The sequence below is a fragment of the Muntiacus reevesi genome, chromosome 2, assembly GCF_963930625.1.
Source record: "Muntiacus reevesi chromosome 2, mMunRee1.1, whole genome shotgun sequence".
NCBI lineage: Eukaryota > Metazoa > Chordata > Mammalia > Artiodactyla > Cervidae > Muntiacus > Muntiacus reevesi.
In genome coordinates, this window is record NC_089250.1 from 140,573,949 (window position 1) to 140,599,686 (window position 25,738).

General features: G+C 46.0%; 1 protein-coding gene across 1 annotated transcript in view; it reads right to left on the reverse strand.

Annotated features, from left to right (window-relative positions):
* TLL2 (tolloid like 2) overlaps positions 1-25,738 on the reverse strand; it is a 134,475-nt gene that overhangs the window by 64,811 nt on the left and 43,926 nt on the right. Inside the window, exon 3 of the mRNA XM_065920056.1 lies at positions 7,678-7,755. Coding sequence (XP_065776128.1) covers positions 7,678-7,755 — 78 coding nt within the window. The remainder of the gene's footprint in view (positions 1-7,677; positions 7,756-25,738) is intronic.

Consider the following 25,738-nt stretch of genomic DNA (forward strand, 5'->3'; position numbering starts at 1 on the left):
GTGTAGTTAGCTTTAGGTATCTGTCATTAAAAGCAAATAGCTATTCCTTCCTGATCATGACAATTTCCCTTTCTTTTATTTGAGTGTAACTCTGTATTTTTAATTTGGGGTAAGGGGAAGGTTTTATTTTTTTTCCTAGTAATTCTCCGTTTGTAAAAGGGGTCCATGCCAGTTCAGTCGCTAGAGCCAGAAAGTTGGCATGTAACACATCTTTCAGCTTGAACATAATGACTTTACTGCTAGGATTTCTAGATTGGGATTCACACACTTGCAGCTCTTGGTATAAACCCAACCCACAGATGTGTTTTGTTTGGCCTGGATGCTTTTGGACCACACTTTGTTTTGTTTTTTCTTAAATCTCACTGGAGAAGCCAACTTTTAAAAATCAAGGACTTTCACATAGAAATCCCAATTTTCTAGTTGTTCTTCAAAAATGGGAAGATGTGGCAACAGTGGCCCATCTTCCATCATCTGCAAGCCACAGCAGTTGAGTAGCATCTGCTCCTCACAGTCAAGGCACATGTTTTCCTGGTTGCTGGAATCTATCTCCCACTTCACATGGTTCCATCCAGCCACTTCACCCATTGACATTACCTGCTTGGCCTCTACAGATACTTTAACTTGCTATCCCAGCCCAGGACTACAAATTGCATCCAGATTCCAAACGTATGTGTGCTCAGTTGTGTCCAACTCTTTGCGACCCTGTGGACTGTAGCCCACCAGGCTCCTCTGTCCATGGGATTTTCCCAGCAAGAAGACTGGAACAATGGCCCTTTCCTCCTCCAGGAGATCTTCCAGACCCAGGGATCAGACCTGCATCTCCTGCACTTCAGGCTGATTCTTTCCCGCTGAGCCATTGGGAAAGCTTCAAATGTGAGTTGCCCCAGTAGGCTGGAAGCTCCATGGGGGCAGGGACTGTGGCTGGCTCATTTACCACTCTATTCACACCCAGCACAGTGTCTGGCCGGTGGTAAGCATGGGGTGCTTTTAGGTTTTCAATTAATTAATTAAAGAATGGATGAGTTATTCTAAAAATAAACAACCAACAGTCCAAACAATTCTGCGGCGGAAACCTCTCCAAACTGTTGGCAGCCCTGAAGTCCTTAATGTTTAAATCCTGAGAATCATCCTGTCTTAAGTAATCACAGGCAGTGATGTAGCAAGTGGAAGTTTGTTATTCATTTCCCATATGGTTTTCAACAAGTCTCTTAATTTTCCTCTGCCGCCAACTCCCCCTTGGAGAACAGGCAAAAATACTTCTCTGTTTGAGGAACTAACACTAAGGAATCCGATGTTTCTCAGAGAAGCTGCACTTATCCATATTCGTGACCTGGTGTTATAAGGGCCTGTGTGCAGCCGAGTCAGTATGGGAAAATCTTAAGTGCACCTGGAAAGAGGCTGGAGTGTAATTTTCAGAGATGGGTTATTGAATGACAGTTTCCCCCTCGGTCCAGTGAGAAATTTAATTTGCTGAGGACTCAACACAGGAAGCATTTGCCGATTAAAAATATGTCTAAACAGATGTTCTGCTTAGCCTGGAAGAAGGATCTTAATGCAACTGTCATTATTGGATTTTCTTGGATTACTACTATCTGGAATCGGAGTCCAAATAGAAGGATGTAATTATTTATTATGGTCCAAGAGTCCTGCATTTGAAGAGGAGCACAGGGGTGTCTGAAAGGATTTAACACGCTGGGGGTTGGGGTGGGCTGGGGGATAAAGTCCATTTAAATTCCCTGGCTCTGGGAGTGTACCCTCTCCTCTCTGAAAAGGCAGAGCGGCTCTAGCTATTCAATGTTCCGTTTCCAGCTGAAGGCACAGCCGCATCATAAACAGAATCAGGCCTGACCCAGACTTCTCAACCGAGGAACTGCAGATTTTCGATTAGTCAACCGGTCCCTCCCACACTGGAAGTAAACACCCTGATGGTCCAGCCATCTGCATAACCATCACCTCATGGGTGATGGGCAAACTCACACCTTGCCTGCGGTGATTCTGAAAGGCTGGGTGAAAGTGGAGACTGTGGCTTCTTCTCCACAATGGTTTGATCAAGGAACTTTTAAAAAATTCTGGTGTCCACCCCCCTGCATTGAGATTGGGAGACTGGGACTCAATTAACCTAAAGGACTGTCAAGACGTCTGTGCTTTTTTCAAGCTCCCGAGGTGATTCGGACACAAAAGGAAGCTTGAGAATCAATGAGGTAGCCCAGAGATTAAGAGCAAGAGGCCTGTGGTCCGGGGCACTTAGGCTGAAAATAAATGCTGCCATTCACTACCTGTGTGGCTTTAGACAAGCCACTGTCCCCTGAGCCCTCCTGCCTGCTGTATGGTGGTGTCATGGGAGTGGAGCCAGGCGGTGAACATCAAACTCCTGCCATGGTTAGAACTCAACATGAGCTGCAATCATCACCATCATGTTTGCATTTGGGGATAGGCTATAAAGAATGTCCAAAGTCAGGTTCAGTTTACACCCAGATATGCTGACCTGAGTGACATTCAGGGGTCTGGATGCTCTGTGCCCAAGTTTGAGGGATCCCTATTCTCTGGGACAACTGAATCAGGTTGTTCAGACCAAAGCCCTCAAGGGACAGCTACAGAAAGGGAAAAGTCCCTTCTCTTTTATGAATATGGTTCTGGAAATCAGGCTCTATCAAAATAGTCACAGCTTCATTTGAGGAACAGTTACACACCTCATTTCATTAATCCCATTATCAGCCCCCAAATGTATGCTGAGCTCTCATCTCCAGAGAAGGAAGGCTCCTCAGACCAAAGGGTCTGCCGGGGGGTGCCGAGTGAGTAGTTCCCCAAGCTCCCCAGCACTCCCCAAGGCTGGAAGCACAAATCCCCGCCGTCAAGGCTGAAGAGAGCCACATAATGCCAGGAAATAAACCTGCTGCCGCAGCTGACCAACCAGAGACTCCCTTCAGATCCTTTATCCTGCTTGGGCAGTCTCTTTTTCTGGGGGGTGGCGGAAGGGGGGCGGGTTGTGATTAAAGGGGAATCTGAGATTGACACAACTTGTCTTATCTTTAATTCAAACAAAACAAGAGGTACCCAGTTTGGCGCTTGACAATGCCCTGGAGGGACAGATGGGAGGGCTGGAGGAACAAGCTAGAAGGGACCATCCTCACCTCACCTTGGGGGTCTCCTTCCTCCTCCAGCTCGCCCTGGATGCTTAAAGACTTACTCGTCTGCTGTGATAATACTGGAGGGATTCAGACTGGAAAGACTGGCCTAACCTTGACATTATCCCCTTCAAACACACCAGGGTCATCTGAGGGGCTGCAGACTGTGGATGTAGCCAGCTGCAGGGGCGTGGGGTGTGGGTGGGGCAGTGCTGTCATCCTCCCTAAAACACCCGAGAAGATCTCTCATCATAATGTGAATACCATGTACAACCCAATCAGAGGCAGAATTTTAATGGGTGGCGGCAGCTTTATTCCTTCCTGTCCTCCTTAATTGTGTTTCTGTGCAGCTGTTGAACAGCTGTGAAATCCCAGTCCAGAGGTGGACAACGCACTTCCACTGTTGGGTCATATAATTCTTGGAAGTGAAGGTGGAGAGAAAGAAGTGGAAGGGCTACGCTCATTGAGTACCTCTTATGTTCCAGACACATGGCTATGTGCTTTGCATAAATATTGTTTCTAATCCTTGCCAAACCTTAGATGAGGAGCTGGAGAACTTATCCAAGATCGTAGCTACAAAGTGGCTGAGCTAGGATGCAAACGCAAGTGTGCCTGACTGTTCAAGTTTATTTGATTGGGTCATTTTACACCCAACAAACTAGCAAATATTAAAAATCTTAACAATAGCTATTGCTGGTGAGCAGACAAGATACAGTGAGGGAAGACAGTAGATGGTCTCTAAATATGGCCACAGCTCTCATTTCTATAAGCTCACACCACTTCTCACACAAAGGAGTGAAATCTATTTTCTTCTTCTTGAGGTTGAGCTGGCCCTTTGGCTTTCTTTGATCAATACAATGTGGCAGAAGTAGCTTTCTGAGAGTTCTGAGTCCCAACCTTAAGTGGACTGGTGGATTCTGTCTCCTTTCTCTGGGAAGCCAGCTGCCATCTGTAAAAAAATCTTAGTTAGACAACTAAGTTAACAACTTAGTTAGACTACCTAAGTTAGGGCTTCCCTGGTAGCTCAGCTGGTAAAGAATCTGCCTACAATGCAGAAGATCCCAGTTCGATTCCTGGGTTGGGAAGTTCCCCTGCAGCAGGGATAGGCTACCCACTCCAGTATTCTTGGGCTTCCCTGGAGGCTCAGATGGTAAAGAATCTGCCCGCAATGCGGCAGACCTGGGTTCGATCCCAGGTGAGAAGATCCTCTGGAGGAGGGCATGGCAACCATTCCAGTATTCTTGCCTGGAGAAGCCTGTGGACCCAGGAGCCTGGCGGGCTACAGTCCATGGGGTCCCAAAGAGTTGGACATGACTGACAGACTAAGCATAGCACATACAACTCCATGGCAAAGGTCCACCCAGAGAGAGGAGCCGTGTAGAGGCACGCTGGGGTGCTAAATATGTGACTAAAGCTTTTTCTGGACCTCTCAACCCAACTCAGCTGCTAGATGAATGTAGTCAAGTGAACGACTTTGGCTGAATGATGTCAGCCAAAGACCCACCCCACGAAGCCTAGTCAACACACAGAATCATGCAAGATAATATATCACAATTTGAAGTCACTAAGTTTGGGGATAGTTTTTAATGAAATAAGTCACTTAAATTAGATATGGGGTCTACATCACTGAAAATGAAAAGTGAAAGTGTGAGTTGCTCAGTCATATCCAACTCTTTGTGACCCCAGGAGTATAGCCCTCCAGGCTCCTCAGTTCACAGAATTCTCCAGGCAAGAATACTGGAGTGGGTAAGATGTTCCCTTCTCCAGGGGATCTTCCCAAACCAGGGATCAAACCTAGGTCTCCTGCATTAGAGGCAGATTCGTAACCATCTGCGCTATCAGCAAAGAGTAATGGCAAATCCCTCTGGTTCCACCCTCATACCCTATGCATCACTTTTACCATTAAGGGCTGGTCATCTGTGGCCAAAATGAAGTGACACTGAGTTTATCAGGTGTCTAGGAGCCTGAAAACGCCTAAGTCAAAATACCTTCAAGAGTGCAAAGCAGAAAAATACAGATTTTTCACGTGACTAAGAATCGGATGTACATTTGTTAAATGGTGGTGGTGGGGAGTGGGAGAAGAATCTGCCTCTCTCTGAATGAGGTCAGATGGATAAGAGGGGGTCAGCAAGCCAAGAGAAAAATGACCCAAAGACAGCAAGAGGTGATTCACAGAAGTGCACCCCCGAGTCACTGGTGAAGATAAAAGATGCTGAAAGTCACCAGGAATAAGAGAAATACAAATTAAATAATAACAACTACTATGCTTTTGAACTGTAGTATTGGAGAAGACTCTTGAGAGTCCCTTGGACTGCAAGGAGATCCAACCAGTCAACCCTAAAGGAAATCAATCCTGAATATTCATTAGAAGGAATGATGTTGAAGCTGAAGCTCTAATACTTTGGCCACCTGATGCGAAGAGCCGACTCATTAGAAAAGACCCTGATGCTGGGAAAGACCTGAAGACAGGAGGAGAAAGGGATGACAGAGGATGAGATGGATGGATGGCATCACCAACTCAATGGACCTGAGTGTGAGTAGGTTCCGGAGATGGTGAAGGACAGGGAAGCCTGGCGTGCTGCACATCATGGGGTCACAAAGAGTCAGACACAACTGAGTGACTGAACAACAACAACAAAAATAAATTGAGGACTTCCTTGGTGGTCCAGTAGTTGGGAATCCACCTGTTGGTGCAAGGGACATGGGTTTGATCCCTGCTCCCAGAAAATTCCACTTGTGGCAGGGCCACTCAGCCTGTGGGCCACAATAGTTGAAGCCCACTTGCTCTATAGCCCGTGCTCTGCAACAAGAAAAGCCATCACAATGAGAAGCGCACGCAGCACGACTGGAGAATAGACCCCACCTGATGCAACTAGAGAAAGCCTGAGAGCAGCAATGAAGATCCAGCAGAGGCAAAAGTAAATAAGTGGATAAATAAAATTTTAAAAAAGAATAAACTGAAATTGTAACAAGGGTCTTAGGTTTGCCACGAAGTAATGATGATTGAGAAAAACATAATGCATAAAAAAATGTATCAAATATAACCCCATTTATTTTTAACCAGTGAGAAAGTATATCTGTATATATGTTTATGGGTTTATATGTATATTTATATATGTGTGTATCTCTGTATCAATGTATATGTGAATATATGAGAATGGAGAAACACATGGAAGGGTGCATTCAAAGTTATTAGCATGCATAACCTGGTGAAGAGAGAGTGGTAATTGTGGAAAAAAAGAAGTGAAGAAGGTAGCCAAATTAAAAGGAAAGCAAAAAATCCATGACACTAGTGAAAGTATATGATGCTATCATGCACTTATCATGTACATTAGCATGAAATTATACTATATATGTGTGTATGTGTAAACTATAAAATAACATTAAAGAAAAAACATAAAATAAAGCAAACAATGATTTGTATTTCATCTCTACACAGGCATCCCTAAAACACAAGATTCTAGCATTTTAAATGATTCCCTTTGCTCTGCGTTGATTTTATATAGAAGAGATGCTATTGTCGACAATAGCCTTGATTCGTTCAGGATGCAGGCCAGACGCAAGCCCAGCAGCCTTTCTCCTCCGCCACACTTTCTGAACAGGAAAACCTTCGTCCAAAGTGAGATGTTTGCAGTAAGGCGCCTCCTATAATCTCCAGGCTAGAATCTCTTAGAGTGCATGCGTGTCTGGGCGCTGGTGTGCAGACAGGCAGAGGTGGTACCTCCAGGCAGACCCTTGCTGACAGTGGCCCTGCCCACAGCCAGTCACTCCCACAGCACCCCCACCCCCAGAGAAGCCCACAGGGGTCTCTACACCTGCCTCTCCGGCAGGTGTATTTTCCTTCCTTGCCTTTTCAGCCCACTCATTCTGTAAGACCGCCAGTACCCATAGCCTCATCATGCCACCTCTCCATTCTCGGAGCCTTCAGCCCACCAGCCAAGCACCAGAGAGAAAAATCAAGTCCAGACTGTAGGGTTTGACTGGAGGTTATCCAGTCCCCGAGCAACCAAACCCCATCCTTATACCCTTCTCTGGCAACCGGCCCACCTCACTCAACCACTCACTCACTCTCTCACCTACAGTCTTTGCTGCTTCTAGTTCACTAAGGTTGAAAGTAAAAGGTACAAGACGAGGTTCCCAAAGGGCTTCCCTGGTAGCTCAGATGGTAAAGAATCTGCTTGCAATGCCGGAGACCGGGGTTCGATCCCTGGGTTAGGATGATCCCCTGGAGAAGGGAATGGCTACCCACTCCAGTATTCTTGCCTGGAGAATTCCATGGACAGAGGAGGCTGGCAGGCTACAGTCCATGGGGTCACAAAGAGTCAGACATGGCTGAGCTGCTAACACACATGAGGTTCCCAAAGCCAGCATCAGGGAGGCAGGAGAGATACGGGGAGTGACAGAAATTAGATAGTGGTGATGGTGGCATAACATTGTATAGGTAATTAATGCCATGAAATGGGACACATTAAAATGGTTAAAAATCTTATGTGAAATTTACAACAACTGAAAGGAAAAAAGTACCCCCAGGCCTGGTGGGGTCTCACATTACCCTCTCTGGCTTCTTCGCTGCTGGCATTTGTGGCTGTAGCATTTGGCCAGCTCCCAGATGGCTGCTCTCCAAGCCCACCTAAAGGAACAAAGAAAAGACACATGAGGACATACTAGCCTTCTTTACATCAGCACCATGAAATGAGGGGACAAACCTGGTCACCTAGGGAATGATCAGAATCATCAGTGGATCAGTAAAGACTTGTGGGGTTGTTTTTTTTTTTTTTTTTGGTTTGTTTTTCTTTTAAATATATATTCATTTAGATGCTTCTGGTGTTATTCGACTCGTGTGGGATCTCTCGTTGTGGTGCATGGACTCTCTGGGTGTGGTGCAACGGCTCCGGGGCGCTTAGGCTTAGTTGCTGCATGGCATGCGGGGATCTTAGTTCCCTGACTCATGCATTACAAGGTGAATTCTTAACTACAAGACCACTAGGGAAGTCCCCAAAGATTTGTTTAACAAAGGATATCCAGGCTCCTACCACATGTGGGGGGCTGTTCTCAATGCTGAAGCTAAAAAGAACTTGCTTTCCTATAACCATGCACATAGTTCACAAATTATTAATAAAGTAGCCTTTCCTCAATCAGTTCAGGGTACTGGGAGTGAAATATACAAAGTGAATGGATGAATACTATCGTCAGCTTCTTCACCCTCGCCTCCCTGAGAAAGCCCAGTACACAAAGGATGCTCTCTGATTCTGAGGCCCCTGGTGTGGGATGCAGGGAGAAGTCACCAGTACTGCTCCTGACTGTGTGATGTGACAGTGGCTGCTGCCTCACCTTAAACTTAGGTAACCTGGCTTCCTCTTTGGGATGTTTCCTTTTAGAAACTTCCCAGTTCACTTTATAAATCAGACTCTGCAGACACTGCCTCAGTCAAGAGCAGTGATGCACAATCTCACTGGTTAGTATCATCTAGAAACCAAATTCCCACCTGACCCACCAAGAAGATGGTCTATCATTGTCCACTATTAGACCTACTGTGGACCAGGTACCACTCCAGGGAGCAGGGATCCAGCAGTGAACAAGACAGATGGTGCATCAGTTCCAAATTGGCAGCTGGACGATAAATGGTAGGTAAGAAAATAAAGGAATGATACAACTACAGGTTCAGAAAATGCTCTGAAGACCAAATGCAGCATGTGATAAAGTGGACTGGAGCAGCCTCTTAGAAAGTGGTCAGAGAAGACCCTTCAGGGAGGTGACATTTGGGTTGAGACTTGGAAGATAAGGAGCCAGCCACATGGAGATCTGGGCCAGCGCATCCCAGCAGAAGGAGGATCTGGAAAAGAATCTAGTTCGGGAATGGGCATGTGGTGTCGAGGTGCTGACCATGGTAGGCAGGCAGGGAGGCTGGATCCGCAGGGATATTAGGAATACATTAATAGCTGGAGGCAGAGCAACAGGAGAGGCTGATGGTTTAGACATGAGGGACTGAGAGGGGCCCCTAGTGTCTCCTGCATTTGGTGGTTGAGCAGCTGGGTAGGTCAGGATGCAACAAAGCAGATTTAAGGACAAATCCTGTGTCCAGTAGACTACAAAACCACATCAAAACATCTACAGAACAAGCTACTGGTGCAAAATTATTTCTTCTTGCATCTGTTTAGAAAAGCACAGCTTACAAAACAGTTTCTCCATCTCCCCTTTGACTTTGCTTAAAAAACTCTATGGGCAGAAGTGTAACCCCATTTTACAGAGGAGAAAACTGAGACACAAAATGATCAGCCCAGGGTTGCCAGCCCATAAGGGAAGCTGAGGGCTCAAGACAGTTTCCTGGTCAGAAGCTCAATGATGTTTCCTGTGCCCCAGAGGTCACAGAGGTCACAGGCTTCCAGTGCTGCCCAAAGAAGGGTCCTAAACATGGAACCTAATGCCCTGGCCCCAGACAACCCCGATAGACTGCTCTGCTGCTCCTGAATCCCAACTCCTGACTCACAGACCACCTCTTTCCCTCTGGTGACTGACGCGGGCGGTGGCCCAGGCGCGCGCGGATATTTTTGCATGCCTTCATCCTGCTGTCCGCTGCCTTTCTGGCCAACTCTGAATCCACTCACACGCTCCCTGCAGCTGCTGGGGACTTCGCTGCCAGCTCTCAGCCCTCTGGGTATTCTTTCAGTTGCAATATCATTTCCTCTTGGGCTAAAGGTCAGGGGAAATCCTGATGGTATGAAAATCTCTGGCCAGCAGAGGAATGTGCCGGTGAGCAGACTGAAGGAGAGCCTGAGGCCAAGGCTAGCTTCGTCTTTACTCCCTGTGTGAGCATAGATGGGACCTTGGGCATTAGGACTTTTCATCTGTCAAATGGGCCATTGCGAGTTTCGAATGAGGTAATGGTTTGTTTAGGCATTCGCTCATTCAACAAATATTTATCTGACACCTGCTACATGCCAGATGCTGTTTCTGCTGCTCAGGATATGACTGAACAAACTCTACTCTGACCTCATGGAAATTATATTCTGGTGGATAGTAGAAGAAGTGAAGTGAAGTGAAGTTGCTCAGTCGTGTCCGACTCTTTGCGGCCCCGGGGACTGTAGCCTGCCAGGCTCCTCTGACCATGGGATTCTCCAGGCAAGAATACTGGAGTGGGTTGCCATTTCCTTCTCCAGGGGATCTTCCCGACCCAGGGATCGAACCCAGGTCTCCCGCATTGAGGAGATAACAAATAGAAGACTCAATATATGTCAGTTGTTGATAAGCTCTATGAAGAAAAGGGTGGAGGGGAACAGGGAATGCTAGGGGTGAGGGGTTGCCATTTCACACAAGGTAGAAAAGCAGAACCCTGAAGAAAGTGAGGGAGAGGGTCTGTAGATATTTGGGGAAAGGCATTCCAACTGAAGGAACAGCAGGTGCAAAGGCCCTGGGGTGAGAGTATGCTTGGCAGTAGGGAGGTGGGTGTGACTGGAATGGAATGAGCTAGGCAAAGAATAGCAGACACTGAGGTCAGTGAGCAGTGGAGGGTCTGGAGCTGTGGGGGACCTTGCAGGCCATTTTCAAAATAAGGGCTTTTATTCTGAGAGATCTAAATGGGAGCCAGAGGACATGAAAGGATTCTGTAACTGCACTGGCTCTGAATATAATCAGGGGTATTAGTAGTGGGCAGTAGGGGGCACAGAAGCTGGGATTTGAAAGATGTCCATGTAGTTCCAGTCTAGCATGGAGAGTTACAATAATTAGACCTGCTTGGCTCCTACAAATATATATATATAGTATACTATATATGTGTATATACTATATATATAGTCCTGTAAGGATAGCTGGGCACAGCCCGGTTCAAGGTTAGCTGGAGGCTGTGGCTGAGGAAGTGATGGCTGGGAGAGATTGCTATGCAGTTCTGCAGGAGGCCAAGGAGGTGGAGGTTGAGGACTTCTGATTCCTTTGGCCCCTTGGTCCTTGGTGTTACAATAGAAGCTCTGGAGTTGAGGAGGAGACCAAGTGCCCATAGCAGATGAAGGTGGGGAAAGCATCACTATTTGCATGTGTGTGCACTAAGTTGCTTCAGTCCTGTCCGACTCTTTGCAACCCTGCCAGGCTCCTCTGTCCATGAGATTCTCCAGGCAAGAATACTGGAATGAGTTGTCATGCCCTCCTCCAAGTGATCTTCTAGACCTAGGGATCAAAACTGTGTCTCTTACATCTCTTGCATTGGCAGGCATGTTCTTTACCACTAGCGTCACCTGGGAAGTCCAGCCTCATGAAGACTCAGTGGCAAAAAATCCAAGAACATCCCCATCTCACAGATGAGGAAACAAGGTTCCAAAAGGTGAAGTGACTTGTCTGCCCTGATGGTACAGAGATGGTTAGTAACAGAGAAGCTGAAGGTGGGTCCTGACGGACCCCCCAAATTTGAGCTCCTCCCCCTCTGCCTCAGACCCAGAAAGAACAAGAGCACAAGTCGGGTTATCTGGGGGGGGGGGGGGGGGGCGCTGCCTGTTCCCAAGGGACCTAGGGCGTTTTCCAGGAGGTCTTGAGGGTACATCCAGGGTCACCATTGAGACTGGGGTCACAGCAGTTAAGAACACACATCCTTCCTCCGTCACCCTTACCAGCAAGAGATCGGCAGGTCTAATCTTTTCTCAGAAGGGCAGCCAAACTCCTGCTTCCACTACAGCTAAGCCTGGGGGTCAACTTGGAGTGAATATGGTTTGACTACTCCCCTGAGGAAATCTCTCCCAAGGTTTCCCACTACCCCCTGGGATGAGTTCTAAACCCCGGCAGGACCCCTGAGGCCCCTGTGATGTGACTCTGCTGGCCTCTTCCACCTAGTGCCTCAGGGCTTCCTGCTCTGTGTTCAGTCACCTCAGCTACTCAGGGTGCCTGGGATTTCCATTCTCTTCTTGCTGATGCGTCTTCCTCTGTCACACCCACCTCTTCGCCTGGCCAAATCCTTCCAGATCTTCAAGGCTCAGCTTGAACACCACTTCCTCTGGGAAGCCCTGTTGCTCCTCTTGAGATAGAAGCCCCCTCTTCTCTGTCTCCAGCGCCCTGGGCTTAGTCACATACCTCACCACAGGTCATTGGCATCTCCTCTCTATTTGGCTGATCCCCTAGTCTAGTTTTTAGCATCCTGAAGAAGAAGGACCTTGCCTTGCCCAAATAAACACCCAGCACTGCCCTTGGCACATCATAGCAGACACCCAATAAAATATGTGACTGATGGATGGATTGATGGATGGATGCATAGGTAGATGGATGAATCAGGTAGACAGTGCTTAAAAAGAAAACCCCAATCATTTCTAACTCAGCATCACTGATGAAAAAATATTGTCTTTTTTAGCTTACAGAGAGAGGGGAATAGATATTCTTGGAAAAATGGCTTTCAACTTTAGCTGCACTTTGGGATCACCTTGGGAAGCCTTTTAGAAAAATACCAATGTATGCATCCCTCTCCAGAGATTCTTATTTGATTGGTCTGAGGCATGGCCTGGGTCTTGGGAGTTTAAAAAGCTCCCCAGGTGATTCTAAGGTGCAGCCAAAATTGAGATTCTTTACTGAGAGAACCCTGTAAAAGGTAGCCTCATCTCATGATGTGTTCTTATAACCAATCTCTTTCCTCCCAGGCTCACCAGGAATGGAAAATGTGGAGCTGGAGACAGACATTGAGTACTAAGAAAAGTCATTTCTCACATATATTTCAGTAAAAGCAATCAAATGAGTGAGACAGGTGTGGCTGTGGTTATAACTGCAGCCACAAGCACACAGAACAAGGCAGAGAGAAATACAGCTTGATGCAGACGAAGATTGGGGGCAATCAGGACAGGGAGTATTCAGAGACTGAGGATATATTCTCCTTGCATGTGACTCCAAGACAAAAAAAAATACTTGAAAAAATACATATATATGCCCATATTTGATCTTTGGTTAATTACCTCTTCAGTAAGAGGCTATGCAAAGACCTTGTAGATTTCATTAGTCACAGGGGTTTATTCAAACGTCTCCTTTGCATAAGAAACCCAGGCTTACAGCTGGTCTCTGGGAAAGAATGCCCTCCAATGCCTTGAAAAGAGAGCTCCAGGCCTGTTCACTGCTCTCACTGAAACAGCAGAGGTCAGCGGCCCGTGATGCATGGGGCCAGGCTGAAATGTTTCCATCCAGCATTTGCAATTCAATCCCACAGTTTCCTTTATGGAACAATTCACTAAATTCAGAGTTGTTCTTTTTTCTAATTCACCATATAATTCACCTCCCAAGTTCAATTAAGAAGCAATCTGTTAGCAACTTTGGGAGCAAGCTGCTTTTCTTTGGGAAAGCCCAATTTTCTTCCGCTCCCAACAAAAAGTGGCTTAATTATATGCATCATATGAGACACTGATGTACACACAACGCCCCTCCACCATAATTAATGAAATATTAACCATATATATCCAAAGACATCTAGGTAGAAAGGGATGGGCTTTTCCAAAACCCAAGAGGACAGAGTCATAGGTCAGTATTGTTTATTCAAATAAATGATCACTCATTGGGACTATGAATTAATATTCATGAATATGGTAATTAATAAACAGAACCTCATAGTAATTATTCCTTCTGTATCATTCTCAGAGCCCAGCATTACTTGGTTCTTGCTTTTCTTAAACGCAAAAATAACTACCAGTTTTTAAATGTTGACTAGGATTTTGCTGGAGGTCCAATGATTAAGACTGCCATCCAGTTCAGGGGGCATGGGTTCAATCCCTGGTTGGGGAACTAAGCTGACACAAGCCCATGAGGCCAAAAAAAAAAAAAAGTGCTTGCTTATTTCAGGTACTCACATGTTACCTGTATTTAATCCTCAAGCTAACCCTCTGAGGTGGGTGTTATTCTCATTTTACATGCAGGGTAACTGAGGTTCAGGGCAGTTAAGACATCACTGTGGACACACAGTCACTGGATGAAGAGGCTGAGAGTCTCCCAGATCAGTCAAAACTTTTATATCTTAAAACTTTTAAGACATAACATAACCTTGCCAGAACAACGTTAGCTCTCACATTTTTACTGACTTTTTAATATCTGTATTTCCAGCTCTGACCCATTAGAGGTAAATCTAGCAGAAAACTACTTTGCTTACTCTAAGGAAAAAAAATAAAATCTCTAGCACAAGATCTTAAAAATCACTTTATTGCCAGTCCACTCCATAAGTACTGATTGAGTGCCGGCTTTGGGCAGCACCACGCTGGGTTCCTGAAGGCAGAGACAGGCAGTGTTTCTCTTCATGGTGCCTTCCTGGTGCCAGTGGAGGAAAGAAAATCCACACTAAACAATGAGATCATGGGGCTCCCCTGGTGGTCCAGTGGTTAGGACCGACATTTTCAGTGCCATGGGCCTCGGTTTGATCCCTGGTCAGGGAAATAAGATCCCGCAAGCTGAATGGCACGGCCAAAAAACAAATAACAAAACAAAGCGAAAAGGACCATTCCATGGAAGGATTAAGCACTCTCAAGAAATTAAAAGTTTTTCAAACAACAATGGGGGATGGGATCCCAGGAAAGATCTGAGTTGGTGACATTTGAGCTGACACCTAAATGATGAGGTAGACAGACATCCATCTGGGGAGAGTATTCTAGAAGGAAACAAAAAAACAAAACAGCAAGTAAAAAAAAGTCCAGAGGGAGGAAAATAAGTGCCCGATGGAGCTGGAACTGAGGCTAACACCTAAGAGATGTAGGGTCAGTTCGTGCAGGGCATTAGACTCTTACCCTTACAGTCAATTTGCCATGCCCTTTGGTCATATGTAATACACATGGCAATGCTATGAATAAGTAACATCATTCCTCTTCTACAGAAGAGACAACTGAGGTTCAGGAATAAGTTGTCCAAAGTCACCCAGCTGGTAAGTGACTGAATTTGCCTTGTAAAGCAGGCCCTTCTGACTCCAGAATCCATGCTCCTAACCCTGCTCTACACCTGTATAGGTGGGGTCTAAACAAGCATCCCAGTCAAGGCCAATGGATGAAGCATCTACATACCCTGTTAGAAAACTACTGGCAAGACACACCTACTCACCAGAGCTTTTATTTATTTATTAGGAAAAAAAACAGCAAGGCAAAGTCCCTTTAACAGGTTGATTTAGGAATGAACTAGGCAACCACTACAGTAATCAATGTGTAATCCTAAGCAATTCGGTGCCAAGTAATTTTATATCTATGCCAAATTTCAAATGCTACAGAAGGGAAAGGGAAAATAAGTTAAAAGATCACCGCCAGTTTTTGTTAATAAAATGATTTACTACTGGCAAGTGTATAATAAAACAGGAATTCTTAGATACTGCTGTTGGTGTAGAAATATAAATTAGTAACATGTTTTGAGGTAATTCAGCAAGATGTATCAATGTCTTTTAAAACAAGCAATAATAATGACTTTGACCCAATAATATGACTTCTAGATATCAGTACAAAGAAACTGACAATGAAAAACAAAAGATGTTCATCCCCAACATTTTAAAGACAGACTGTATCAATCACACGCTCCACAGTGGGTAGTAAAGTAATTATGATATAAAGGAAATATAAAACAATGTGGAAAATATACTGGAAGGAAATAACCACAGTGTCCATTGTGATGATCTCTGATGGGCGATTTTTGGACAAATGTTCATTTTTTATGTACTTTCTGTAATTTCTAAATCTTGTTCAACATATTACTTTTACAATCAGGAAATAAAAAGATTTTCGAATGAAGAACTAGATTACATCACACATTTTGCCTAAGAACATGTGCTCTGCACTTAGTATATGTGTGCACACACATACACACACACATACAAACACACAGTTGCTGGGAAACCCTTTTCTGATGAGAAAGAAACATACTTGTGTTTATGCAGATGGAAACGTTGTAGTCCAGCCTTTTTTTTTTTTCTTTCTGATTTTCTGCTCTGACCGTGGAAAGAGAAAACAATGAGCCCACACCTTGGCAAGATGGGAGAGAGGAAAGCTCATTGGTGAGAATGAGGGAGGGCTTGTTGGAACCTTCATTTAGACAGAGTTGAATGGGCTCCTGGGAGACCCAGTCCGCCCTTCCCCGCTCTGTTCACTGACTCCCACCTGTGTCCTGCCATTGGCTGAAGAGGCCTTGGAATTTGCTCTGACCCCAGGCAGAAGCTCCTGAGAGCCTTCTTATCATGCAAATTTGAGCTACTCTTTCCCGGAGCCTCCAGCCAGATGTCCACCTTGCCTGGTATTGGGCCCTCCGCCCATTGTGAGTGCCTGTGACTGCATTTTTCCTAGTCCCTGACAGTGGGTGGAGCTATGTCAGGCCTTCTGCTTAAAGATGCTCTTGGAGTACTTGTTGCTCACCTGGTTTCAAACCTCCATTGATCTCTTGAGCCCTGGACTCTAGGTATTCTTGTGCACTTGGCCCACATCTTTCACACAAGCCTGGCCTTGGCTTCTTGGCCATTTCCATCATTTATGGAAATCATTTCCATCATTTGTTACTGTGCAACAAACTATTCCTCTAAACAGAGTGGGTTACAACAACCACCATTCTAGCTTTGCTTCTGAGGGCCAGGAGTTGGGGTGAGGAACAAATGGGGCTGACTGGTCTCTGCTCTGTGACCTGAGCTGGGACGAAAAGGTTGAGGGATGGTGGAGGATGGCTCATGTGGAGGCAGCATTCCAAAATGATGAGCCCCACTGTGCAAGTGTTTTTTCAGCTTCTGCTTACAGTATAATGTAATCTTCCTAATGTCCTACTGGCCAAAGCCAGTCAAAACCAAGCCTAGTCACGAGGAATGACTATGCCAGGTGAGGTTTGTCAGGGACCACAAATGGAACAGCCTATCCCTAGACTGATCTCTAGGTGCTTAAAGTTCTAGCAAGTCAGGTGGTTTGCAAGATGGACCTCGAGGGCTAGCTCTGGAGTCAGACTGTCCAAGGCTAAACCTTTACTCTGTCACTTACTAGCCATGTGATCTTAACTCACTTCATGTCTCTATGCTTCAGTCTCCTCATCCATAAAATACGGATGAGAGTATTCACCTCATAGGGTCATCATCCAGATTAACAGAGATGATGCCACATGCTTACATATGCTCTATGTAAGCCATAGAGCAATGCCTGGTTCAGAGTCAGCATTCACTAAGTTAGCTATTATTACTATTGGTTCTAAAACTATTCTGAAGTCTGAAATGGGGTGAAACAATAAGCCATGGAGACAAGACATTTTACACCAGAAATACCACAAATTAAGTAAAAAGTTCAAGTTCTCCTTAAAGCACACTTAAGAGAACCAAGTTTAGGCTGAGGATCCATTGATAGTCAATGGAAGTCAGTGAAAACCAGACCTTCTCTGTACCCAAGCATGATATTTCTTTAAACATTGCTCCATAACAACTTGAGACATCAAACAACTAAAAAATTAACCAAAGATATACATTAAGAAGATATACATCCTATTAGCCCATGGACTGTAGTCCACTAGGCCACTCTGTCCATGGGAATATTGGAGTGGGCTTCCCAGGTAGCGCTAGTGGTAAAGAACCTGCCTGACAATGCAGGAGATAGAATAGACTTGGGTTTGATCCCTCGCATGGCAACCCACTCCAGTATTCTTGCTTGAAGAATCCAATGCACAGAGGAGCCTGGCAGGCTGCAGTCCATTGGGTCGCAAAGAGTCCAATACGACTCAAGTGACTTAGGCTGCACACATACATTAAGAAAAGACTCAGGTGACTAGCTTGTGTGTTGTCATCCTGCTATTCCTGGGAGAGTAGAATGGATTGGCCAAGATAAGTAAGTGTCATTCACTGAGTTATTGTTGTTGTGCAGTTGCTAAGTTGTGTTCGACTCTTTGCAACCCCATAGACTGCAGCATGTCAGACTTCCCTGGAGTTTGCTCAAACTCATATCCATTTAGTCAGTGATGCCATCCAACCATCTCATCCTCTGTTGCCCCCTTTTCCTCCTGCCCTCAATCTTTCCCAGCATTAGAGTCTTTTCCAATGAGTTGGTTCTTAGCATCAGGTGGCCAAAATACTGGAACTTCAGCTTAAGCATCAGTCCTTCCAATGAATATTCATGGTTGATTTTCTTTAGGATTGACTGGTTTGATCTCTTTACTCTCTAAGGGACTCTCAAGAGTCTTCTCCAGCACCACAGTTTGAAAGCATCAATTCTTCAGTGCTTGGCCTTCTTTATGGTCCAGCACTCACATCTGTATATGACTACTGGAAAAACCACAGTTTTGACTATACAGGCTTTTGTGGGTAAAATGATGTCTCTGCTTTTTAATGTGCTGTCTAGGTTTGTCATAGCTTTTTTTCCAAGGAGCAAGCGTCTTTTAATTTCATGGCTGCAGTCACCATCTGCAGTGATTATGGAGCCCAAGAAAATAAAATCTGCCACTGTTTCCATTTTTTCCCCATCTACTCATTCACTGAATAGTGGGTCCCAAATTACAAGTTAGAGTTTTGCTGAGGGAAATTATTTATTGGGGACCTTGTTTTCCAAGGACTATGCTTGCTGCCTTACATGTATTTTCTCATTTAATTCTCAGCATAGTCCAGTGAGGTAAGGACTATTACCGACTACTTACAAATGAAGGAACTGAGGCATCGAAAACTTTAAATAATTCACCCACAATCACACAGCTTTCTGGGCACTGAGGCAGAAAAGGAAGGGGAGTTTAAGTCTAGTCCAAGTCCCAACGGAGTCTAGTCCCAACAAGCCTTTCCAGCTTCCCTTCTCCCCCGAGTCCTACCTCCTCATCCACCTGCCAACCGCCCGGAGCCACTCAGTTCTCACACCAAGCTCCCCACTCCATGACTGTGATCAGGCTCTGCCTTCCACCTGCAATGCCCTCCCCACCTCAACCCTAATCAAAATCCTCCACAGCTCAGCTCAGCCTGCTCTGTGAAGCCATCTCTTGTCTCTATGTTTCACCTACAAACCCCTAGTGGCCCTTTACTCATTCACCTGTTCATTCATTCTGTCACTCAGCAAGCTTCTAGGGGGCACCTCTCAGTGCCAGGCACTGTACCAGGTGTCAGAGATAGAAAACCAGATCAGACATGGTCCCTCCTCTCAAGGAGCTCCCAGCCCTGATCATACCACCTCCGGAATATAACAATCTGCAGACCAAGTCTGTTGTTCCTATGAGACACTTAATTCCTGAGAACTGAGACAATATCTTGTCTATTTCCATTGTGCGATTTCATAGTAGAGGCTTAACAAGTATGTTCATTTGAACTGGACTGAAGAGGACTGACTGATACTTGCATGTATTATCTCAATTGTGTGTATTCTCGTTGCACCTGAGTGGGGTAAATTATTATGGCTACCCCCATTTTACAGATAAGGAAACTGAGGCTCGAGGAGGTTAAAGTACTTGATCTGTGGTCACCACCTGGTATGTAGCAGAGCTGGGAGGGTCCAACTCTACACCTTTACTCTTTGCCTCACTGCTCTGTCCCTTGGTATCTGATGGGAACAGAAAAGGAAGGGAAAACCCCTGACAATAAAGAAAAGGTAACTGACACCCAAGGGTTAAGTCTTTCTCACTACCTGGTATAACATTCCTTGGAAGAGACACACATTTGTCCTCACTGAACATCTTAGAAGAATTTTAGCATGTGACCTTTGCACAGGTGACCAAATGACTGATAAAGATTTACAGATCTATAGATGTCTCAAAGGACAAACCCCATGAAGTGGGTCACAGGAAGAGTATCAAGGAACTCAGGAATCATGGAAAGGAAGACCAGCCCAAGCCCTCTTCAGGGAACTGGAGGAGAGAAGCAGAAAGAGGACCATGGAGCCCCACAGCCTATCTTTGACCTTTTGGGACAGAAGTCAGCTTAGTTCAAGAAGTACAGAGCAAGGACTTCATCTTTAAGAGATAACCTAAGTGAATAGAGATTAGAGTGACTAGTCTTTTTCTGGGTGGTGGTGTATGTCAGTGATGTGGAATGAACCCTTTGTTTCAGAAAGATTATTACCTAATGGTCCCATTCCTCTGATTCCCTGGGCCAGAAAGAATGTGTTCTGATGCCAAGCAGCACATGCTGAGCCATAAACCACCTGTTGCAGGACACGATCCTGTTGGCACCCTAATGCCAACCAGAGCCTGGAATATGGCATGCTGTGCTGTGGGGTAAAGAGGGGATGGGATGAGGACTAGGATGAGGACTTTGATTGAAAGTTCAAAGAAAGGAAGAAAAGAGACTCCAGGAAAAGGTTGGTCTTCCAGACTATCAGGCAATAGTTAACGCTTAGGACCTCCTCCCTTGATGGAGCAGAGAGGCGCAGCCCTGGCTGTTGTCATGGGACTTGAATTAGGGCCCAAGGATGTTGACCCTTACCCACTGGCCCAAAGTGCCAACTCCAATGCCCAGAGTTAGGAGCCAAGGCAAGTAATACAGCAGGGTGTGAAAGATGCTTGGGGAGCAGTGAGGTCTGTGGCAACCGCAGAGCACCTGCTCCGCCACAGTCCAATCCATTGTTACGCAACCCCTTTGGTTGTTGCCATGTGGGACTGCTGGACCAGTGGGGCCAGAACTTCCAACTTTTCAAGAGAAGCCAGAGTTCTGGGTTTTTATGAGAAATTTGATTTTTAAATTTTGGCAGTAAATTTTTAAAAAATGTAAGCTCTACAAAACAAACAAAACACATCTGCAGACCAGATTTGGCTGGTGGGTTGACCGCTTAAGACCTCTGGGCTGCAGAGCAAATGGGAATGCCTCTAGGAGGTGCCCGTGTCAGGGAAGATGGGAATTCCTCGGGCCACGGCAGCAAGGTCCAGGGATGCAGGTGAGTCATGGAGAATCTCTGAAGCACAGGCAAGGAGCAGGATGGGGACTGATAAAGTTCAGAGGCTCAGTGTCCAGGTCAGGAGGTGCTTTTCTCTCACCGTTTGTGAGCAAACAGGGTCAGTAAAGGATACCAAAGAGAAATAAGTCGACCTGAATGCAGGATGAGATTCCACTGGCAAAGTGGGGCCACAGTCACATTGCTGTCAACACCTGTGGGAGCCCATTGGAGGGTCTCTAGAAGGTCTCGTGTTAGATGCAATTTGAGCAGACCATTCTAAAGTCCCATGAGGCATCCCATGAGGAGCTGAAGACATACAGATAACTGATCAACCATGAACACTGCTGACACCATCATTGAGTCCGCATACATTCATGGATTATTTTGTCAAAAGAACTGAGAGAATCATTCTTGGCCCTCAGGAAGCTTAAAGTCCAACCCTCCATTCTACAGACAAGGAGGTCCCATGAGGCGAACTGACATGTCAAGGTCTGCCATGCAATGGATAACTGAAGGAGTGTGGCACTGGTTTTGCTTGAAAACAATTTAGTTCATTATCATGCCCAACAAGAAAATATTTGAGTAGTAAATGCATTTGAAACAAAGGTCAGTTTCAGCTGTAACAAAATGTACACATCCAAAAGAGGCCAAGAAAAATAAAAGCAAGGGTGCAAGAAAACTAAAAATGCTATGCTAAAAAATTTTAAGGGTGGTTAATTATTAGATAAACGCATCCTTTATTTTGTCAAAAAGGATTCACTACAGTGTGCTCTTAGGTCAGGGCGGGGAATATTGTTTTTATTGAGGCCACTGAGGCTAGAACAATCAATCAGAGAGCTGCGTAAATAAAAAACCTTAGATTAGATTTATTTCATTTCATTTTGCTTTAGGGATCACCTACTATTTAAATGAAGAACAGAAAACAGATTTCTATGCAATAAATTAAAAAAAACCATACACAGTTAACAGAGCATGAAAATAGAATCATATTAAGAGGAAGCAAAGAGTGATGCTTGGACAGGTGAGGCACAATCTTTCTGTTGACCAAAAATGAGTGGCAAAGGCTAGATCCTCACCTGAGACTAGCCATCCCCAGCTCTCATGAGGCTGTGTTCCCGAATTCCAGTATTAAGATGACCGATGAGAACTCGTTTTTTCCCATGAAAATAATATAAATGGCAAAGAGGGTGTGACATTAATAGGCTTGACCCCAAGACCAAGTTAAGTCCAGAGGGCGCTCCTCCCACATCCCCACACGCCAGGGGTCAGTTCACTCATCCGTCCCCTCCACTGACCAGAGGCGGCTCCAGCCTTCACTCCTCTCTGAAGCCACAGAAGCAGACCCACCACCTGCTTCTTTCATCACTTTGCTTCTCCCTCCTGCCTCCCCGGGGCACTGATCAGTTCACTTCTTACTCCTTCTTTTGGTGATCTCTTCCACTCTGAGGGCTTCCCCAGCACCCCGACATAGATGGGTACTGCAGGCATTCAGTGGGGAACACGCAAGCAGGGGGATCATGATGCAGACGTGGGCATGGTGGCCATGATGGTCAGGTGCAAGGAGGAGAGAAAAAGCAGGAAGGAGATTCTCTGTGGCCCCTGAGAGAAGCCAGCCGTCTTTTCTCTCTCGTCTCTAGACGAGTCCCCAGAGGCCAGCTCTTCTGCTTCTGTCCTTAAATGGCCAAGAAAATATATTCCTAAATAAACTCTTCTATCAAGCTATATCGAGTGGGATTCTGTATCTCTAAACTGAAAGGACCTTGCCTAGAAGGTCAGGCAGTAAACTCTTATTTATCCTTGTTTCTCAAGCTATATCTCTCAGTTTTGACTCGGGATCCCAGATTCAAGGTCCTCTGTTGGCAGGGGTGGGTGTGGCAGGGCTGGGATAACCGCTCCCTGCATAGATGCCCAAGGGAGGTCCCTGCCCCTCCCCCATCTGGTTCTGCACCCTGTTGTGACTCCAAGTAGCCTTCCAGTCCAGTTTCTCCAAATTCTGACAAACGCAGTCATAATAAAAATCAATCCAAAGGTGAATTAACTTTTCCCAACACTTCAAATTCACAGAGAACTCTGGCTTCAATCCAAGGTATAAGTCAGCCTCTGAACGAGGCCTCAGGGAGAGAGATGATAGAATCCTTATGTTGCATTCTTTTTTCCTTCCCAAAGAGCAGATGTGCACTTTATCAGATGCCTCTTTTTCATCTCAAATCATCTCACTAAATTGAAAACTTTATGGGAGGAATAACTGCCAGGCCTCGCCTGGTTCCTCACCCCAGTCCTCCTCTCCAGTTGCTGACTGCACGTGGAGCCAGCCCTATCCTCAGGCAGGGGGATTTAGGGAGTTTGGGCTCCACACTCGAGGGTCACAGCGGCACATCACCTTTGGCTCCAATTTTGATCTAAGGAATTCTGCTTAATTTCTGACCCTCGTCCCCGTCTTATTCCCTCAGGCCAAAGCTCTGGCTTCTTGTCCTCCTTAGTACCCACTTTGCGGAAGAACGAGGGTCCTGGCCTTTTCTTCCCAGCTCCCAGCATGGCACTGGAACCCTCTGTGAGTTCTATTACAGGCCTCTCTGATGCTGTCTGCCTGGCTCTCTGTCTGTGCACGAACATTCCTGCCTTCCATCAGGTCCTGGGTCCCAGGCTGGACACCCAGTACCAACTTCTGCCTGATGACAGCTGTCACCCTGGGCCTTCTCTCCAGGTGTGAGCTCTGCCCACTGGACCTCACCTCCTCTCGGAAGTCTGTAGGGCCCCTAAACCCATGGGGTCTTTTGGTCCCAGGTCCTCCCCCACCTCAGCCTGCCCCATTCCTGCAGTACTGCCAAAGCAGGACCATTATCACGTCCATTATTAAAATTCCATCTCCTTAATGGCGGAAGAAAAAGTGGATACAGCTGTACCCTTGGTGCTGAGCACAGAAGACGTTCCCAATTAGCATCTGGTCCTTAAAGGAGGAAGAGAGGGAGTGGAGGGAGAGAGAGGGAAAAGGACTCTTACCAAGAAGACAGCATTCAGCAGAGCTATGGGCAGATACAAGGGAGTGTTAAGACATGCCAAAGTCACAGTGCAGCTATAAAGATCAAGTTCTAGACTGTAGGAACCAAGGCAAATTCTCTCTGGAAGGGGAGGGGTGAGCTCAGATCTGCAAAGAAAACAGCTGAGAGGAGCTCTGGAGGAGTGGGAAGAAAGGCTGGCACTTCGTCTCTGGCTTGGAAAAGACCCAAGGACCACACCTAGGGCTCTGTACGAAGGGCTCAGTAAAGTTAAGCTATTGACCATGTGGCCAAAGGATGCCCTCTTCAGACACTCTTGCAAGGTGATCTGGGCTTGCCCAGCCCGAGAGCACCACCCCTGAGCAGGCACCTTTCTTCATTGCTGGTTCCCATGCCAGACACCCACATTCAAATGAACAGTCCTAACCCCAAGTGGCCTGGGGGAGCAGAGGAGCAAGGAGGCCACCATGCAATCCTGAGGCTCCATCTTCAACTAACAAGGGTTTGTCTGCTGCCGTCCCTGTGTCCAGGCTGATGCTGGAACTAAAGAGAGAGCGCCAAGACCAAACAAAAGAAGTCACAGCTGTTGACAATTTGGTGGGCAAAGCAAGGCACACACTGAACTTGAACACAGCAACCTGAGATGACAGTGGGCAGGACCATAGAGCAGCTCCATTAAGTGCCTGGAACTCGCCTTTGTCTTCTATCACCACCTCTCAAAGGTAGTGGTGGGGAAACCAAGCCTTCACAGCTCAAGGCAACAGGGTTAGTGGTGAAGCCAGCAGCTATTTCTAGAAGCAATGTAGTGTAGAGGCTAAAAGCAGCCTTTGACATTAGACAGAGTTAGGTCCTAATCTTGGCTCTGCCAATAGTTAGTTGTGTGATCAAAGAAAGGTTACACACTTCTCTGAACATTAGCTTATATATCTGTAGGTATCAATAATATCTGCCTCACAGAGCTGTTGTATGATGATTAAATGAGATCATTTAAGACACTATTTGGAGAAGGAAATAGCTGCCTACTCCAGTGTTCTTGCCTGGAAAATCCTGTGGACAGAGGAGCCTGGCAGGTTACCTCCATGGGGTCACAAATAGTCGGACACGACTAAGCGACAAAACAACAAGACACAATTAGCACACAACAAACAGTAGTTATTCTTCTGGTTGTTGCCATCAAAGAAGAACCAGCATCTAATTCATTCTCAGATCTTTGGCCAACTTCATGACCTAGAGTTTGACTCAGGTGGACTACGGAAGGCTTTATGTTGGGGACTGATAGAGATTCCCCATGGCTGGTGGGATCTAAATCCAAGGATCTGATCAGATGACACTGGTACAGGCTCGGCTCCAGAAACCCCAGCGGGATGCAGGCAGGGTACTGCAAAGGAAACGACTTCCAGGCATCTAGGTAGTGTGGAGTCTGGGACACAGAGGTGGGCTGGGAGATGAGAAGGCAGGAGCCAGCATACAGACAGTCATTATGGGTATTATTTCTTGAGCACCTACCATTCCTCAGACTCCAGGATGGGTGCTTTACCTCCCACACTTTCCCATTCCCCCCGCAATTCCACTTTCCAAATAAGGAAGGAATCCCCTAACTCCCACGTTATCAGTACAGAGCCAGGGAAGCCCGCTTGACACCAGCATCCATGCCTTTCTATCCTGCAGCTCTAGGATCCAGGATGTCCATGTGAGAACATCTCTGAAACAGACAGGAAAGGGGGACCATGGACCTGAGTTTCATAACTTGGAATTCACAGAGTAAACTTCTTAAAATTGCAAGCAAAACTGTGTTGTACCTTTCTCTCAAAGAAGTGCTGAAAATACTCATCAGACTCTCAGA